Source organism: Taudactylus pleione, unplaced genomic scaffold (assembly GCF_031769625.1).
Source record: "Taudactylus pleione unplaced genomic scaffold, aTauple2 ptg000070l, whole genome shotgun sequence".
Lineage (NCBI taxonomy): Eukaryota > Metazoa > Chordata > Amphibia > Anura > Myobatrachidae > Taudactylus > Taudactylus pleione.
Genome location: NW_028284472.1, coordinates 7933221 through 7953784, shown reverse-complemented (window position 1 = coordinate 7953784; position 20564 = coordinate 7933221). Strand labels below are relative to the sequence as shown.

The following is a 20564-nucleotide window of genomic DNA, read 5'->3' as shown; positions in this document are numbered from 1 at the left end:
AGCGGATACAGTAGATGGTAAGCTTTTGAGCACCACTACCTTGTATTGGATTCCAGGTGTAGGTTTCGATAGATTTTGTGAATTGTACAATAAAAAACAGAATAGTTTTCTGAAGAAAGTTGATGGTCCGAGCTTGGGTGTTTAGTGCGCACTGAAATTAGATGGAGGGGTACTTAGTAAAATTGTACTGTGAAATTACTTTGGACTAATAAAAATCAACCTACAGTACCATGAAACATACAGTACCTTGACTAAAATGTGTTGCATTAAGAAACACATCTATACTATCCTAAGAAACCAGAGATGTCTCTATTATGTGGAGCTCTGGTTGATTGACTACAGAGTTTTGGATTTATGGTAAGAGAAGTCCTTTATCCTTCTGCTGTGTTCTGGTTTTCTAGGAATTCCAGTGCAGGTCTCTGCCGAAAATCTCAGAGAGATACTAGTCCGTAACACCGACAATTTCACCGCTCAGTACATTAATGTCAGTGACTTTACTGTCACCGAGGAACTGAAGACCTGCCACCAAATTGTTTGGACATTGACCTGGACAAATATGACTGGGGACTTGCCAAATTTGATCTTGGTATGTCTCTGTTACCATTATTATGTATTATACTGTATTTATTTATGCATACTCTTACTATTTTTGAGGAATCGCATTTTGTGCTGCTCATTGTGTACTTTGTGAAGATAGGACTCTCCTTATTGTGTCATGCGGTTGATTTGGAAAGTATTCTGTGAGGACTTGTATGACAGGCAGTGAAATAAAGACATATGCATATATGAGGTTTGCCTATACAATCAATGTTCTTGTATCCACTTTATATATACTGTATATATTTTTTCCTGGATATTTTTTTAGAACGTGTAAAATTTAATGTCCTACAATGCACACTGCACACAACACTAACTACCAACACTTTACTACCAAAGGTCTACTATAGTCCCCCAAGCTACCATTTCACTGCAACAGGTAGTCAATAAATCTCCATCACTTTCTCATTAAGTAGGTGTTCCTCTAAGAGGGAACTAAACACACAAAATTATTTTTGACACATTTAGTTAATAATGTACTCAGAAAAGCCACATTGAGCACCCATACGTATTTGCAAGCAATTTGTAATACCTGTACAAGATGTGAAAAGCTTCTCTTTCAAGAATTAGTATAACTAGGTTGGGGTCATCAACCCCCAGCACTAGTGCCAAATGTGACACGTGGCACACTTTTAAAAGGCATGGAATCTGTCTGGCTCCTGGCTAGGAACAAACACAGGTCCTTGCTATTGTGCTGGTGGTTAGGGAGTGGACTTGCCCAACACATGACCTACTCCTCTACACGATGTGGAGAGGTTGGAGTCAGTGAAGTCCACTGATGGCCAGAGGAGGAAAGTGTCTTGTACCACCTCCCTGCATGGGCTCCAGTCTCAAAGGTAAATAAGGAGGAATTCTGCTGAGCATATATGAATTATAAGGGACATGTGGAGAAGTCTGATGGCATATGAGTGGCATGTGGAGAAATATGATGACATATAAGGGGTATCTGGACAGGACTGATGAGACAAAAGGGCATGTGGAGGGGTCTGATGGCATATAAAAGGTATCTGATGGGGTTTGATGGCATATAAGGTGCATGTGATAGAGTTTGACATCATATAAGAGACCTGTTGAGAGGTGGGCCTGATGGTATATATGGGATGTGTACACAAAGGACCTCACAATAATGACCATGACAGACATGACAAACAAGATAACAATAAAAGTCTTTATGCAATTAAGAAATTGTGGGGGAGATGTAGTAATATTTGAAAAGTGTGAAAGTGGAGAGTGATAAAGTACCAACCAATTAGCTCCTAACTGCAATTTTTCAAGTACAGCCTGTAAATTGTCAAGAGCTGATTGGTTGGTACTTTATCACTCTCCACTTTAACACTTTTCAAAGTTTAGTACATCTCCCCCATTGTCCTTTGCTGTAAATTCAGCAGATTAAACCTAAAAGATAGCCAAACCAACACTAGAAATTATACACAATATCTCACCTCACAGAGTAATTATACAGAGGAATGTTGAATAAAGGGTAGGGAATCCAATACAGATGTACCTACCCTGCTCCTATCAGAATGAGAGGCTGACAACTATCAGGAATTCATAGATTTTCTTGCCCTGAAGAAGGCTGAACAGCAGCTGAAATGCGTTGGTTTCTGCATTGCTACCATACATACTTATTTCAGTGCACTGCATACAGTATGTTCTGCAGTGGAAGGCCTGATGCTGTATAAGGCATTCAGCTTCTTTATTCAAAAAGTGGATTTTCAGAAAGAACTCTTGCTAAAAACTTTAAGTATCAGCATTTGTACGTTTATAATAGATTATTTTTTTATTTTGAGTGATTCAGAAATGTACAGTAATTATTTTGTATAAAGCTATTTGAGCCCCGAATGTTTCAGAATTTATAGGCTCACTTGCATGCACACAAACAAAAGCAGAGAAGCAAAAATATAACATTGTCTAAACATGAGCATATTATTTCCTCAACCATCTGTATATATGATACTGGGTATGTCATGTTAATTTTTGCTAATTTACTAATTTACTATGGGTTGATTTTCAGTTCCATTTTATATTGTGGTGATTTTGAGGTGCATTGGTGGTGATTTACTAAAGGCAAAACTGACTCAAAGGGGTACATTTACTAAAGTGAGAGTTTTTAGGAGTGGAGATGTTGCCCATAGCAACCAATCAGATTCTACTTAACATTTAACTAGCTCTTTCTAGCAGATAATAGCTAGAATCTGTTTGGTTACTATGGGCAACATCTCCAGTTCTAAAAACTCTCACTTTAGTAAATTTACCTCAAAATCCCCAGAAATTCGACTTCACACACAAATAGAGCTTCAAATAGACCATCGGTACTTCCCCATAGCCATCAGTATGAAAAGCTGATTTACTAACAGTCGATTTGAAAATCGACCCAAAATCACCATTTTCAATAAAACTATCAGAAACCGTTTTATTTGATTTTAAATCGTGAATTGTCTGAAAACTCATTATAATGGATATGCAAAATGATACGTATAGTAGTGGTAGCAATGACAGACTACAGGACTTAAAGAAAGCCTTGGACACTTTTGTTGTCCACAAATCGATTATTTAAAATTATATTAATACGCTCATTTTGCCTTCACACAGGTAGATGCTGATAATCTTACAGGCCTGAACCCTTCCATTATCACAAGGGTTGTTTTTGACGGTGGAGTATTTATAGGGCCCATATTTGGAGACATGCTCGCTACTTCACACCGCCTTCCTCAGGTAACCCCCTGTTACCTTCCTGTCCCTATAGTTCTGTAATAATGGATCCTGTTCTGCCGTACCTGTCTCTAGACTAGAAATACAGTAATAAAATTCCTTTCACAGGGTACTAACTGGCCAAAGGTTGTATGCTCTGCTACACTTTACTGCATATAAAAATGTGCCGTTATAGAATTTCTGATGGGTAACTAAACTGGAATGGGTATGTAATACCGCCGGCCGAAATCCCGACGCCGGAAGGTCGGCAGAGGAAGATACCGACTAGGTTAGGTAAGTCCCCTAACCCTCCCCTCTCCCCCCCCTAATTGTCACCCTCCGTTAGTGGTGCCTAACCTTAATCTCCCCCTCTAGTGCCTAACCCTAACCTCCCCCCAGGGGTGCATAAACCTACCCCCCCCCTCCCCGCACCCTAAACCTAACCCTCCCAGGGGGGTGCCTTACCCTAACCTCCCCCTGGTGGTGCCTAACCCTAACACCCCCCTGCCCCTAGCCTAACCCTAACCCTCCCAGGGGGGTGCCTAACCCTAAGTCCCCCCGGGAGTCCCTAAAGCTAACACTCCCCTTCCCCCATGGCTAAGAGCTCCCGACGCCCGGCTTATCTATGTTCGGTATGCCGTAAGTCAGAATTTTGGCGTGGGGCTAATGATAGGCGTCAGTATTTAGATGCCTATCTTTAGTCCCGTGCTGGGCTTTCAGTTTCGGGATTTCGGCGGTCTCCATTTCCACCGCCGGCATCCTGACTACATCCCAACTAAACTACCATGGTGTCATTATTTCTTATACAAACCAAAAAATAAAAATGATTACTGTATTTAGTGAATAAAAGATATTCAGTTTTTGATTTTTCAGCCACGGTGAAATGTGTTTGAACTCATTCCAACCAGTAACCACATATAGGGCCTCATTCAGAGGCGGTCGGAGGATGCAAGCGGTCGCTCAGAAACTGGGCGGCCACTTGCATCCTGACCGCCCGCCTCTGTTGCAGTCGTTAGGCTGTGGGTTAACACCCACAGCTCTAACGACCGCTCCGGTGATGGTCGCGATGGTCATAGACCATCGCGACCATCGGGGCTTACGACGAGACCCTAGGGTAGGGTCTCCCTTGTCGTAAGCCCCGGAGAGCTTCTGGCTCTGTCAGAGCCGGAAGCTCTCCACTGACATCACTAGTGATGTCAGTGGGGCTGCCCCCAAACGGTAGGCGTTCACATGGGAACGCCTCCGTTTGGGCTGCCACCCCCCCGGCCCGCCTTCCAAACGGGGCGAGCTGTCAATCAACATCTACAGCTCGCCCCCTTTGGATCGAGACCTGCAACGACCGGCGCTGCCGGTCGTAGCGGGTCTCACGCATGCGCATGACGGCGCCGGCACAGTCGTGCACATGCTCTGTGGGGGGCCATCGACCCGGTCCGAGCGCATCGGCGCTAACAACCGGGTCTGAATGACCCCCTTAGTTCACAACTGACTCTATACTGGTGTAGAGAAATGATGGTTAGTAATGGGTGCCGCCCAACCTTATACATGCAGCCATCATTTTTGCATATTGTCTATAATTAATGATGGTCACTAAGATGTTCTCTATATTTTAAGATGGTGACTAAGATGCTATATTGTATGGTGTTCATTAGGATGCTCTCTGTATTGCATGGCAGGCTATGAAATGCTGTTTGTATTATAAGATGATCTGTAGAATTCTGTATGTATTGTATGGCGATCTCTGAAATGCTCTTTGTATTATATGCTGGTCTCTGCCAGTGTTGTAATTCTGTCTACTAGTGCCGCAACTTTAAGTTATGGCGCCCCGTGCTGGCCACGCCCCCTGAGCACATGATGTCAGAGCCACCAGCAAAGAGAATAACAGCACTCAGGATGCCCTGGGGGGAATTTATGGCTGCAGTCTGCCATTTGGAGCGTCCAGACAACGTGCCGTGTGGCACTGAAGCTGCAATTCTGGCTGTTGGGTGCTGTTCCAGGCACCCTCCTACCAGATACAGGGACCGTGGGTGAGCGGCGGTGCCACGCACAGAGCTCTACGCCCTGTGCGGTGGCACCGATCGCCCATAGCAATTTACTACCCTGTGGTTTACAATTGCCTGTTGTATTGGCCTTGCCTACCACCAATGTGGCGAGAGATAATGGTGTGCTAATCCCGCCCCGTTTTGTGTTCTCCCCACCGACATATCATTTGTTCTGCAAGTTGCAGAAGTTTTTCCAGATCCACTTTATTTTCCCAATCCTCTCCTGCTCACAGGTACATTGTAACTATGTGTAGCGGCAGACTGTCAGAAAAGTCAAATGTATATTTTTGTTCCTGGGTTGTATAACACTCATATTTAGCATCAAGTATACATATACAGTACATTGGGCCTGATTCAGACCCACTCGCGAGCGGCTGTCCGCTCGCAAGTGGGTCGATGGTCTGCACTGAGCATGCGCACGACGGAGGGAGCTCCGTCGTGCGCATGCGCCAGACACGACGAGCGAAGGACTTTCCTTCGCTCGTTGTGTCCGATCAAAGGGGGCGTGCTGTCAATGTTGATTGACAGCACGCCCCCTTTGGTGGGCGTGCTGGGGGCGTGCCTCCCTGACGGGGGCGTTCCCACGGGAACGCCTCCCGTCAGAAGCCGGCCCACTGACATCACTAGTGATGTCAGTGGGAGTGATTTTGGCTCTGATAGAGCCAAAATCACTCCGGAGCTTGCGGTTGAAAACCTCAACCGCAGGCTCTGGCTCGCAATTTCGATGGTCGCGATGGTCACGACCATCGCGGCCATCAAAATGCACGCTCGTATAGCCTGTGGGTGGTGACCCACAGCTATACGAGCGTCCAGGAGGACGCTCCATGAAAATGGAGCCCGGCCCTCATGCAGAGCGTGCGCTCTGCTCAGAGCGTACGGCTCTGAATGAGGGCCATTGTCTCTAAACAGCTCATTCTGTTTTAAGTCTTTTGGGTTGCACTAAATGCACAAAAATAACTAGAGGATGATGAAAAAAAAAATAGAGCAAAAATAAACATACAGTATATAAGCATCCCAAAAAGTTACTATTCACTGACAAAGAACCGGCAATAAGAGTTTTACCTATTGGACCTGGCAAATCGACAAAACAGGAAAATTTGTCTGGTCGCCAGGGGATAAAAACTCTTGTAATCTTGATGCTATTAAACAAAATACATTTCCTTGCTTTAGATTTCCCCAAAGCGTTTCACCTACCTTAGTCTGTTTCATTATAGGATTGCCACTAGATTTCAGGTATAAGTACAGTCAGTAATACACCTTACTCATATATCCAGCAATGGGAGAATACTTATATGAAGTAAAGTTGCTTCTATAAAGTGATCCACTTTGTCACAGTGAGTTGCTGAAGCCCGAAATCTAATTTTATCCCTTGGGAGAGTCGGGGTGATGTATCGGGCTGTGACAAGAAGGGAGAAGTGGACTGGTGGAGAAGCTGCCTATAGCAACCTATCAGCAATGAGGTGGCATTTACTGTATCAAGTACATTCTATAAAATTATAGGTGAAAGCTGATTGGTTGCTATGGGCAACTTCTCCACTTGTCCACTCTTTTCACTGCTTAATACAACTCCCAGTATAACCATACAGAAGTGCAAATCGCCTCAATATGGTAATTCTGGGATCCGTCAATTGACCGACGCCCGGGATGCCAATAGTCGGGAACCGGCGCCGGTATCCTGTTGAGCTGGAGATGTCGATGGCCAGGATCCCTATCAGCAGGAGATGCCGACGCCGGAACACAGACAGCCGACATCCCGAGCGTAAGTACAGCGGGGCCGGTTAGGTTTAGGCACCCTTGGGGGACTTAGGCTTAGGCTGTGAGAGGGGGAAGGTTAGGGTTAGGCTAAAGACAGGGAGGATAGGGTTAGGCACCAACGGGGGAGGTTAGGGTTAGGCACCCCCCCAATCTTCCCCGGGGATGGTTAGGTTTAGTGTGCGGGAAGGGGGGGTTAGGCACCACTTTGGGAGGTTAAGGTTAGGCACCACCCAGGGAGGTTAGGATTTGGCACCCCAAGAGAGGGTTAGGGTACTTACCAGCCAGCATCTGGATTCTAAACAGGGGGCTTCCGGCATCGGGATTGTAACCACCTGCTTTTCAGCCACCGGCATATAATACCCAATCCGGTAATTCTATGCGTCTTTCCTATAGGACGCCAATCCATTGATAATGAGTAGGGTACACTTATTACTATAACAGCATTTGCCTACTAGTTCTGTTAATAGTGATTTCATATCATTTTAGTAATATTGTACATTCTCGCTGCAGGTCACTGTTCATGTAAATGATATTCCAGCCCAATGTTCAGGCTCCTGTGCTTTCCAGCATATTCTAGGTGCGACTCCTGTGGTGACGGATGTTCACTACTCAGCAGGTATTCATAATAGTTACGTTTCTCGGGTTGTACTTAGCTATAATGTCTGCACTAGAGCATTTTTTTCAAAGGAGTATTTTGCATGTAACATTATTGCCCTTTTCAATCCTGCAGCCAGAAAAGCCACTGTTTATTATTATTTATTATTATTACCAGTTATTTATATAGCGCACACATATTCCGCAGCACCTCACATAGAATATTTGGCCATTCACATCAGTCCCTGCCCCAGTGGAGCTTACAATCTATATTCCCTACCACATGTACACGCACACACATATACACTAGGGTTAATTTTTGGTAGGAGCCAATTAACCTACCAGTAGATTTTTTGGAGTGTGGGAGGAAACCAGAGTACCCAGAGGAAACTCACGCAAGCACAGGGAGAATATACAAACTCCGCACAGTTAGGGCCGCGGTGGGAATCGAATCCACGACCTCAGTGCTCTGAGGCAGTAATGCTAACCATTACACCGTCTGTGCTGCCCTGTTTAATAAATATACCCCTGTAACCTTACTGTGACTTTTGCTCTTTACAAAGGCGACGGCTGTGACTTCATTGTCACTATCACCGGGTCTGCTTTTCATGGAAGCTTAGCGGATTTGGATGTGACTATCAATGAGACAGACTGTGATGTTATTGATGCAAACACTTCCAGCATAGCATGTTGTATCCACACCTGTCTGCCTCTGGGACAGCACCAGCTCATGGTACACGTGAAGTCTCTGGGTTTTGCCGTGAATGGAAGTGGAAGCGCTATTTTCCTCCACGTTACACCAAAGCTCTTATCTGTTAACCCATCTCTCATTCCACAAGTCGGTGAGTTGGTTATATCATATGATGCGATACACTGACGCTGGTCTCAGCTTACGCAAGCCGGGCAGCATGTGAGGGCAGGAATCTCCTTCCGTGGATGTAGATCCTGGCCTTGCCACTCCGGGAAAGCCTGTCGTCGCTGTCCCTGCACCGCTCTGTAAATGCCTCTGCCTGTCAATCAGGCACAGGTATAGCAGGGTCCTGCACACGCGCAGATTCCCGACAGTCTTACGTGCAATGCTGAATCATAATACAAGAAAGGCACAGAACAAAACTCTACTGAGTAGTACTGAGCGATAGCATATGGATATGTACATCTTCCACACTAATGGGAGACGTATCTGCAAAAATGAGCTTACTTGCCTGAATCTCGCAGATGCCTGCATCACGCAGGCTATTCTATTTCCCCCCGTTGTCTTTACAATCAGCCGTTGACCCTGATTTGAATTCGCAGTTCGTGTTCACATTCGAGGAAACTTTGGCGAATTTTAGCTTGTTTTGCTCCTATTCGATGAACCAGTTTTAGAAACAATACGTGACTTGTTGGAACATCTCTACTTATGAGGGTGACGAGATGTCGGACCTGACTTTTTTTGATATGCTGCTTTTTTGTGCACATTTTTTATACTAATAATTACAGTGCCTCTAGCGATACACGTCTCTGCCAAAGTGCAACTGGAAGGTGCAAAATGCATTACAATGAAATTAGGCACAATATGGAATCTTTTCTATCCTATGAACAGGTGCAAAAGTGTTTTTGTGCAGGGGAATGATTGTGTGCCCTTCTACATCAGATGCAGCAAACTAATGACTGGGGCGGGGCATCATTAGGACACGCCTTCTAGCCATGTTGCACTTCACGGCTCCATGGGGTTGGAGCGGGACCAAAATGATGCTATTCTCATATAATCACATCATATTGGTCTTGCTTCTCTCCACGGAGCCACGAATCCTGGCATTATACGCCTCATTCCACCCATTTCACTAGGAAGTGGGCAGGATGCAGGAGGGCCACCTACTGTTTCAGGGTCTTCCCTCAAATTCGTGAGTCTCCCGAACATTCCAGGAGAGTAGGTAAGAACAAAAGCATGCCCGAGCGACGAAGAAACCACCAATCAGTGTCTGCAGTTCATTTGCAAACAGCCAATCAGAAAGAGTTTACTAATACTGCCAACTGCCAGGGCTGGATTAAGGGGGGGGCTCTGGGGGCAAGTACCCCCGGGCCCCCCTCTCTGAGAGGGCCCCCTGCCACAGATCGGATCTTTTTTACCGATCCCATCTGAAGCGCTGCCTGTAGCAGAGTGTACACCAGTAGCGGCAGCTGTACTGATAGCTGTCATACAGACAGCGCGGCGACGCAGAGCACTGCTGCTGAGATGCCGGTAGCCGCGTTCAATGAAAAGGGCTGTGCAGGCAGCAGGCTTTCAGGGACTGGCCGGCCGGCGTGCAGGCTGCAGGGAAGGAGGGGGCATCACGGGCACAGCTGCACATGGAGGATCACCCGAGGAGGAGAAAGAAGAACGCGCTGTGCAGTTCTTCTGTGTCACTGTCTGCCAGCAAAAGGGATCATCATCTCAAGAGAGCAGATACAGTAAGACAGAGAGTAGTGACTTTTTTTAGTTATCAATTAAAATTGAATAAATTTAGGCTCCAGGTAGCCTTACTTTGAAAGTGTGGTTGTGTGTATATATATATATATATATATATATATATACTGTATATACACATATGTATAGTATGTATATGTATATATGTATGTATATATATATATATACATACACACACACACACACACACACACACACTGTGTGTGTGTGTGTGTATATATATGTGTGTATATATATATATATATATATATATATACACACACACACACAGCAAGGAATGTTTGGCGGTACTCACGGCATATATAAAAAAAACAACCTATTTAGTTTAACATTTCAGTTCCAGAAAAAAAAAAGTCTATAAAGACTGAAATGTTTAACTATATAGGTCGGTTGGACCTTATTTTTATATATGTTGTAAGTGCCACCAACCATTCCCTGCTGTGTATTGCTTAATACTATGGACGGAACCTGGGGTATTATATATATATATATATATATATATATATATGTAATATATATATATATATAATCAATATACAGTGTATATATATATATATATATATATATATATATATACATACGTATAGAGGTAATGGGCACTTCAGTGTCCAAAGTTTTGTCAAGGGTGCCAGGTACAGTAGATGCAGCTTAAGTGATGGAAAACGGCACTCCGAAGTGTTTATTTACAGAATTTGAAATATACAACTTGCTATACGACCCCGGCTCGCTGTATATTTCAAATTCTGTAAATAAACACCGAGTACCGTTTTCCATCCCTTAGGAATTTAATTTTAGACTTTAGGGCCCCCCTGGCTTAAGTGCCCCGGGCCCCCCAAAGCCTTAATCCAGCTCTGCCAACTGCCATTAACATCTGTTATTTGCACCCTGCTTCTGAAAGCTGGAAATGAGGGGGCTGGTCGGCAGACAGACACCACTAACCCCACCACCTGCAAAGCTTGGGAACTTTCTGTCAGTGACGTCCTCCTTAAACATAAGCCTAAAACTGTGAATGACCAATAAAGTTACTCTGAAGGAAAAGAAAAATGAATTCAGTATAATTTCATGGTCTGTCGCTCTGTTTATTATAGGATGCGGTATATTAATTTAAATTGAAATGTGTTATTATTCGTCATATTCTCAGTAATGTTGTCATGTCTTGTTTTGTTAACATTTAGGAGGTCAAATGATTGCTTTAAGAGGTATCGGCCTCCAGGACGTAACCATGGTGACATTTGGGTCTCAGCACTGTCAGGTGTATATAAGTAACTTCACTACAGTTATATGCAGCGCACCGTCCCAGGTTTGTACACTCAGCGCTATACTGTACTACAGTATTTGTATATAAAAGCATTTCAACTAAGAAAGAACTGAGAGCCACTGTGTTACTGCAGCTGACGTAGGGTTTATTAACAGTTCTCTGTACAGCACTCACATAGGGGTCTATTTACTAAGCCTTGGATGGAGATAAAGTGAACAGAGATAACGTCCAAACCAATCAGCTCCTAATTTAATTTTTCGAACACAGCCTGTGACATGACAGTTAGGAGCTGATTGGTTGGGACTTTGGGCCTGATTCAGAGCCGCTCGTAAGCGGCAGTACGCTCTTTCCGAGCGATGTTCGCCCATCTGCGCATGCGTACAGTTTTTAATACGCATGCGCGAACCAGTCAGTGCGGCCGAAAATCATTTGTTCGCTATATAGCGAATACCTGCTATTTTGAATGACAGAATGAGGCGTATGTGGGTGGTAACAGGGGAAGGTGCTTGAAAATGGGGAGTGGAGATCAGAACGCAGGCGTGCTTAAAGGTCAAAACGGGCGTTTTATGGGTGTGCATAATTAATACAGCAGCATCACTGACCACGTCACTGGGTCATTTTATAGCCAGAGCTGCTCGCAAATATGTGGTAGCAAAAACCAACCACAAGAATAGTGAGCAGTTCATACGCTGGTCGATGTACTCGATTAATCTAATAAATAGCGGACATGACGTAGGATGCGAGCGGCCAGGGGGCGTATTTTTCCCAAAAAACGACTGCAAGTTTGGTTCGCTCGTTCAGACCTAGAGGCGTGAACAGACCGCAAAGAGCGAATGGTTCATTTGAATAGCCACCCCTATTTTCTGGACAAGCGAGCGCTAATTGCGTCCGGCTCTGAATCAGGCCCTTTATCTCCATCCAAGGATTAGTAAATAGACCCCGTATTATGCTGCGCTGCACAGAGAGTATTTAATCCTTGCCCCAGTGGAGGCTGATTCAGATCCACACGCAAATGCCATCTCAGCTGCGATCTCTCATGGATCACAATTGCGATAATATGCTAATGACTCACTCGCCATCCAGCGCTTAGAGCCGCCCACTGAACGCATCTTACATCGATGCTCGCGCACAAAACCAGAAACATTCGAACACAGATCAGGCGGCCATCAGCCTTCTTAGTAAGTCTAGCATATCGCAGACACAGCGGGTCTCCAGACGGGTTCGGTATGAAACCTATGTCCGGCGGTTCAAATCCCGACACCGGAAGACTGGCACCAGTGAAGATCCTTACAGCTCTAAAGGTAAGTATTAACTAATCTTACAGCCCCCCTAACCCTAAACCTCCCTTAGGGGTGCCTAACCCTACCCTCCCTCACTAGTGCCTAACCCTAACCCCCCTCTAAGTGCCTAAACTTAACCACCCTTCCCCGCAGCCTAAACCTAACTCTCCCGGGGGGATGCCTAACCCTAATCTCCCCCCGGGGGTGCCTTACCATAACCCCCCCTTCACCTAGCCTAAACCTGACCATCCCGGGGGGTGCCTAACCCTCCCCCCGCCAGGGGCAGAAGTATGGGAGACAACGGAGGCGCCTGCCGCCGGGCGCCAGCACCTCCTCCACAACCCACAATATATTCACCCCATTTAGGGCTGTTAATATGGGGAACAGCGAGGCACTAAATGATAACTTCCCTCCAGGCGTCTAGGATGAACTTGCGCCACTGCCCCCCGCTGCTGTCCGCGGCCGGTGCCCGGCTTACCTTCGTTTGGTATGCCGGGCGTCAGGCTCCCAGCATAGGTCTAATGACAGGCGTCATGATTTTGACGCCTGTCATTAGTACCTTGCCGGGATTTCACCGTAGGGAACCCGGCAGTCGGCATTTCAACCGTCGGCTTCCTGACTGCAACTCCTTCAGACACGTAGAGGGCTTTCCTTATGCGAGCAAGAACGCAGTGGCTAATTTATGGACAGTGTTTAAACGGTCCAGACATGCCTGCGTTTTTCTACCCCCATTACCTCCCACACACTCTCCCTCCAGAGAGAGTTTGAAAAGGAGACACAGATTTTTCAAAGAATACTGAAGAAAATGACTTTTAGGCGCATGCTTTATAAGGTACTTAAAATGCTATTTACATAAAAACATTGATAAATAAAATATCTGCATGGGATTCCTGCTATACGGAAAACAAGCCTCATACACATATGGATGCACACCCAGCCAGGGCTGTAGTTCTACCATTGTCCTAAGCTTACATAACTCTAGTATGTTTGCCTTCTGTAGGAAGGGTTTTTTGACTGAACATACTGTAATATTGTGCTTTCCTATCAGTATGAGCCTATATGTACGCTATTCTCTCTATCCTTCTTTTCCAGGGTGACTATTCGCATGTGAATAATATTGCATTCAAATTTGGACAGCAGTGGATCTCTTATGCTGTACAGATCAAATTTGATCCTTCCTTAAATCCAGTTATTCTTTCAATCAGTCCAAATGTGAGCAACACGGCAGGTGACTGAACCATTAGCAAAGAACGTAAATGCTTGTTAATACTCTCACGTGAAATTGCACAGTGCTTCTTTACAGAGTGTTGCAACATTGTTTCTCCAAAGTACAAGCACAACAGCAGTAATAACTGGGGGCTTTGTGACTTGTAATGCCCTGGGCAGGAAAGGGGGTGCTGTGAACGATTAGGCCAGTATATAAGTGTTGTACATGTTATAATGTCATTAATATTCAGTACCAGGCAGAGGCAGAAATTGTAACAATCTAAAATTATTATACTATAATACATGTAATTATTATAAAATGTATGTATATAATCCTATAAATCATAAGCATCCGAATCCGACACCACTCCTGCAGCATGCCTGCGACACTCGGATAACACGCCTGCGACACTCGGATAACACGCCTGCGACACTCGGATAACACGCCTGCGACACTCGGATAACACGCCTGCAAGACTCCCATAACACTCCTGTGACACTTCCATAACATGCCTATGACACTCCCATAACACGCCTGCGACACTCCCATAACACCCCTACGACACTTCCATAACATGCCTGCAAGACTCCCATAATACGCCTACGACACTCCCATAACATGCCTGCAAGACTCCCATAATACGCCTACGACACTCCCATAACACGCCTGCCACACTCCCATAACACGCCTATGACACTCCCATAACACGCCTATGACACTCCCATAACACGCCTGCAAGACTCCCATAACACGCCCGTAACACTCCCATAACACGCCTACAACACTCCCATAACACGCCTACGACACTTCCATAACACATAACATGCCTGCAAGACTCCCATAACACGCCTATGACACTCCCATAACACGCCTACGACACTCCCATAACACGCCTACGACACTCCCATAACACGCCTGCAAGAGTCCCATAACACGCCCGTAACACTCCCATAACACGCCTACGACACTCCCATAACACGCCTGCGACACTCCAATAACACACCTACGACACTTCCATAACATGCCTGCAAGACTCCCATAACACGCCTATGACACTCCCATAACACGCCTACGACACTCCTATAACACGCCTGCAAGACTCCCATAACACGCCCGTAACACTCCCATAACACGCCTACGACACTCCCATAACAAGCCTGCGACACTCCCATAACACACCTGCGACACTCCCGTAACACACCTGCGACACTCCCATAACACACCTACGACACTTCCATAACATGCCTGCAAGACTCCCATAACACGCCTATGACACTCCCATAACACGCCTACGACACTCCTATAACACGCCTGCAAGACTCCCATAACACGCCCGTAACACTCCCATAACACGCCTGCGACACTCCCATAACAAGCCTGCGACACTCCCATAACACACCTGCGACACTCCCATAACACGCCTACGACACTTCCATAACATGCCTGCAAGACTCCCATAATACGCCTACGACACTCACATAACATGCCTGCAAGACTCCCATAACACGCCTACGACACTCCCATAACACGCCTGCGACACTCCCATAACACGCCTACGACACTTCCATAACATGCCTGCAAGACTCCCATAACACGCCTATGACACTCCCATAACACGCCAACGACACTCCCATAACACGCCTGCAAGACTCCCATAACACGCCCGTAACACTCCCATAACACGCCTGCGACACTCCCATAACACGCCTGCGACACTCTCATAACATGCCTGCGACACTCCCATAACACGCCTACGACACTCCCATAACACCCCCATCAGACAGATGGCGATATTTACTAAACAGAAAAATGGGGTAAAAGTGCATTTTCGGGGGTTTTACCGCACTTCCCATATGCACTAAGCACCGGAATGCATCGTCCAGGTGGGTAACACCATCTTCAGGTAGTGTTACCAAATATAAGCCTATGGGCTTCTTTTTTGGGACGCCCACTCTGAGAGGGATTCCTCCCTTCTCCCACAGCTCACGGCAGTCCCTCTATTCGAGGGCGTCACTAAGGACAGCTCTTATTGGGACAGCTGTCCATTGCAATTTTATTCGCATTTCTAAGTACATACCGCAGTAATAAACTACATTACAGTATGTATCCAATAAGAGGCGGGATGTAGCGCATTGCGGATGATATACTTAGTACATCCCGCCCACAATATCTTTGTGCGTCTGTTTAGCCACCTCCCAGTCACCACCCAGGAACGACCATCATTTAGAAATCTGTGCGGCTCAGTCGGTCCTGCTCTCTGTGCGCAGGCACCATGGGACTGATGCGCCATACAATTTTTAAGGTTTCAGGCGCCGAGAGGGAGGGGGAGCGGGTACTAATTACCCGGCCCCGGGCTGCTGAAGGGGCCCGGTGGGAGGCCTGGGTCCAGTGCCACTCCCCCTCCCTCTTAAATCACCGCAGCCCAGCACATGCTGCTGTGTGCTGAGCTGCAGTGGGAGACTGGTCGCGGCTGCTGAGCTGCAGTGGGAGACTGGTCGCGGCTGCTGAGCTGCAGTGGGAGACTGGTCGCGGCTGCTGAGCAGCAGCCACAGCAGTCTCCTATGCCTGTAGGGGGGAGCCAGAGGGGTATCTATAATGGGTGCAGGGTGTGCGGGGAACACAGGCCCCTGGGTCCAGGGGGGCCCCGTACCGCAACGCACTGCACACCCTGCACCCATAATATTGCTTACCTCTCCAGAGTCCCACGTCGGCGTCGTGCGCTGCCAGCCGGCGGTCGGAGAGGAGGGGGCCCATGTCGGAGACTGCACAAGGGCCCCCTCCTCTCTAGAAAGGCCCCTGGGGGGAGCGATCATGCTGAATGCGCCCCCCACTGGCTAAGCACCGGGCTAGGGAGCTCACAGCGCCCCTATCCCCAACACGCAGTGCCGTATATCGGTGCTGCAAAAGTTTTTGTTTTTTTTAACAAATCCAAAGGGGCATGGCCACACCTCCCACAAATAGGCCACACACCCTCCTTTCACCCGGGCCCGGCCGGCCTCTCTACGCCCCGACGCCTATCATTAGCCCCATGCCGAAATCCCGACGCCCGGCATACCGTACGGTGTGAAGCCAGGCATCTGGAGCTCTTAGCCGCGGGGGGGTTATGGGGGTGTTAGATTTAGGGACATCCTGGGGGACTTAGGGTTAGGCCCTAGGTTGGGAGGTTAGGGTTAGGCACCAGTAAGGGAGGGTTAGGGTTAGGGGGGGCGGAGAGGGGTAGGGATAGCCTACTTACCTCCCCTGTCGGGATCTTCATCTGCCGGTCTTCCGGCATCGGGATCTGAACCGCCGGGCTTCTGGCCGGCGGTATTACATACCCAACCCACTAGTTACATATATCACTGCAAGTGGTTGCTAGGCAAATTGCTACTAGTAACATATATCACTGCAGTTATGGAAAGTGGTTGCTAGGGAGTCTTCTACCAGTTACATATACAATATATCACTGCAGGTAGGGAAAGTGGTTGCTAGACAGTCTACTGCCAGTTACATAAATCACTACTGGTAGGGAAAGTGATTGCTAGGCAACCCGCTACTAGTTACATAAATCACTGCAGGTAGGGAGGTAGGGAAAGTGGTTGCTAGGGAGTATGCTACCAGTTACATAAATCACTACTGGTAGGACAGTGGTTGCTAGGCAATCTACTAGTAGTTACACAATCTGCTACTAGTTACATATCTTACTACATGGAACGGAAAGTGGTTGCTAGGCAATCTGCTAGTAGTTACATATCTTACTGCAGGTAGGAAATGTGGTTGCTATGCAATCTGCTAGTAGTTACATATCTTACTGCAGGTAGGGAAAGTGGTTGCTATGCAATCTGCTAGTAGTTACATATCTTACTGCAGGTAGGGAAAGTGGTTGCTAGGCAGTCTGCTAGTAGTTACATATATTGCTGCAGGTAGGGAAAGTGGTTGCTATGAAATCTGCTAGTAGTTACATATCTTACTGCAGGTAGAGAAAGTGGTTGCTAGGCAATCTGCTAGTAGTTACATATATTGCTGCAGGTAGGGAAAGTGGTTGCTAGGCAGTCTGCTAGTAGTTACATATATTGCTGCAGGTAGGGAAAGTGGTTGCTATGCAATCTGCTAGCAGTTACATATCTTACTGCAGGTAGGGAAAGTGGTTGCTATGCAATCTGCTAGTAGTTACATATCTTACTGCAGGTAGGGAAAGTGGTTGCTATGCAATCTGCTAGTAGTTACATATCTTACTGCAGGTAGAGAAAGTGGTTGCTAGGCAATCTGCTAGTAGTTACATATATTGCTGCAGGTAGGGAAAGTGGTTGCTATGCAATCTGCTAGTAGTTACATATCTTACTGCAGGTAGGGAAAGTGGTTGCTATGCAATCTGCTAGTAGTTACATATCTTACTGCAGGTAGGGAAAGTGGTTGCTATGCAATCTGCTAGTAGTTACATATCTTACTGCAGGTAGAGAAAATGGTTGCTAGGCAATCTGCTAGTAGTTACATATATTGCTGCAGGTAGGGAAAGCGGTTGCTAGGCAATCTGCTAGTAGATATTCTAACACCTGGGAGATAAATCGATGTCTATGATACATCTCTTGATCTTAAATAATACCTAACATTGAAGATTGATAAGCTAAAGGAAGTGGAGCGTAGAGTATTTAGATGGGAAATATGTTTTAGAAAAAAAAGCACTGATTTTTAGAGCTTGACATTTTTCTATAAACAATATCCACTAAACATTGACACCCATTCTTGTCATGAGTCTTTGCTACAAAAACCAGTATTTTCCATTTTGTATTAGAAGAACACGTTAATAGTTTTACTAGTTATTTTCACTGTGATTTGTTATAAATAACACATTTTTTTTATATTCTTCCTTTAGGTGACCAGGTCTCCTCTATTAGTCTGTCAAACTTTGACAACAATACACTCTGGGAGATACAGGTAGCAGTATACAAAGCTGTTGCCAAGATTATAAGAGTAACATCGCACGGCATAGAAGTGATTCTGCCCCAACTCTTGCCTGGTTTATATAATGTCTCTGTTTCACTTAATGGGATCTCACTCGCAGCTAATGGGTAAGCCAGTTCTGAGCCCAGCTACATGTTAAGCGTCATTTACAAAACAGTGAAAATACCATTTTTGACCAATGCGAGATGGTTTTTACAAGTGAAAATAGCAGTCACTCGGGTCACAACAGTTTACATCTTCTGAATGGAAAACCTGTGTGTAAATTTTTCCCCGAAACAACCTATAGTCTTGTAAATAAATCAGGTATATGTTGCTGAAAGATGCGTGCATACTGTATAATGCAATGTATTTGATATCTGTGTGTTTACATGTTAGAAGAAAATGTGAATGAAATGTCCTTTAATTGTGTCAGTGAATCCATCTCTTCCCTGTTTGTAACTGAATCATACGGATTCTGATCGCCTTAGTGATCGTGTGGCAATATAAAATCATGTATAACATGTAATTATTATATTATATTATATTATAAAAACCTCAGAAACATTGCATTGTTTGACAATACATGTGCCCTGTAGTGTAGCTTGAAATACACCTGAGGGTGCTGTTTGCCCTAATTGTTATTTTGGAACAGGGACAAGGAATATTTACAGAGCGGCTGGAGGAAGCTGAGCAGCATTACGGAAGCTGCTGATAGGAGATTACAGTTGGGAATCAGAAAATCACCTGGGAACTCAATCCTGGCATTTTCTGTTTTGGGAACAAATCTGCTATAACCAAACCAGGTGGACTGCTGGGGATATATATTTACTAAAGTGCAGGTTTTTAGAAGTGGAGACGTTGCCCATAGCAACCAATCAGATTCTACTTAACATTTATCTAGCACCTTCTAGAAGATAATAGCTAGAATCTGATTGGTTGCTATGGGCAACATCTCCACTTCTAAAAACTCTCACTTTAGTAAATATACCCCCATGGAGAGAAGTACTGCATGCTTCCAGACCATCCCCATAGGCATGGATATTGTGCTGTGATAAATTTGTGAGCATAATAATCCCAGTTTTAATTGCAGGCTGATCCTTGGACACTGTTGAGTTGCACCTGCATTTTTGGCTGCAGCGGCTATCACTTTAATGCTTGCCGAGATATGTCCAGTTCCCATACTACCAAGATTTTGTACGTACTGTATGGCAGCAAATGTCTAATCACTTATAAACAGAAAGATTATAGACTGCTTAGAGGCCTCTACCTCAAAAATCTACAGATCTCCTGGCATGGGTAGTTTACAGTACAGAAAAATGTTAGCTCTCCCAAAAAAAACTAATTGCCCCTTTAAATCTATCTGTGAACTTGCCAAAATTACGCCGGTTCTGTAATCTCCGAACCTATTGCATGATCCCCATAGATCCACGGGAAGGTATACAATGGAATAGAGCGTAAGGATGGGCCGCACCTGTGGTAATCTTATTTATATATTAACATATATTTATATATTTATACTGCAGCAGCAGCTTTTGCAGCACTGTACAATACAGCCTTTGCACTTCCGATATATGGCCGTTCAGCCAAGAGGCCTGAGGTGCTGTATTCTAACATGATTTGTCTGTGTGTGCAGACATCTGTGTCCAACTTCTTACCACATTTACCAACATGCTCGATAATTATCATTGCAAAGCACATTTTGGGCTTGTTGCCATTACATTTGTTATGTACAGCTGCTCTTTCCGTGAACAAGCCGTTGGCGAAACGCGCATCGGCA

General features: G+C 45.6%; 1 protein-coding gene across 1 annotated transcript in view; it reads left to right on the top strand.

Annotated features, from left to right (window-relative positions):
* PKHD1 (PKHD1 ciliary IPT domain containing fibrocystin/polyductin) overlaps positions 1 to 20564 on the top strand; it is a 663908-nt gene that overhangs the window by 44027 nt on the left and 599317 nt on the right. The window contains 7 exon segments of the mRNA XM_088467197.1: positions 402 to 586; positions 3190 to 3312; positions 7593 to 7698; positions 8240 to 8518; positions 11298 to 11422; positions 13753 to 13888; positions 18720 to 18915. Of these exon segments, the coding sequence (XP_088323323.1) occupies positions 402 to 586; positions 3190 to 3312; positions 7593 to 7698; positions 8240 to 8518; positions 11298 to 11422; positions 13753 to 13888; positions 18720 to 18915 (1150 nt within the window).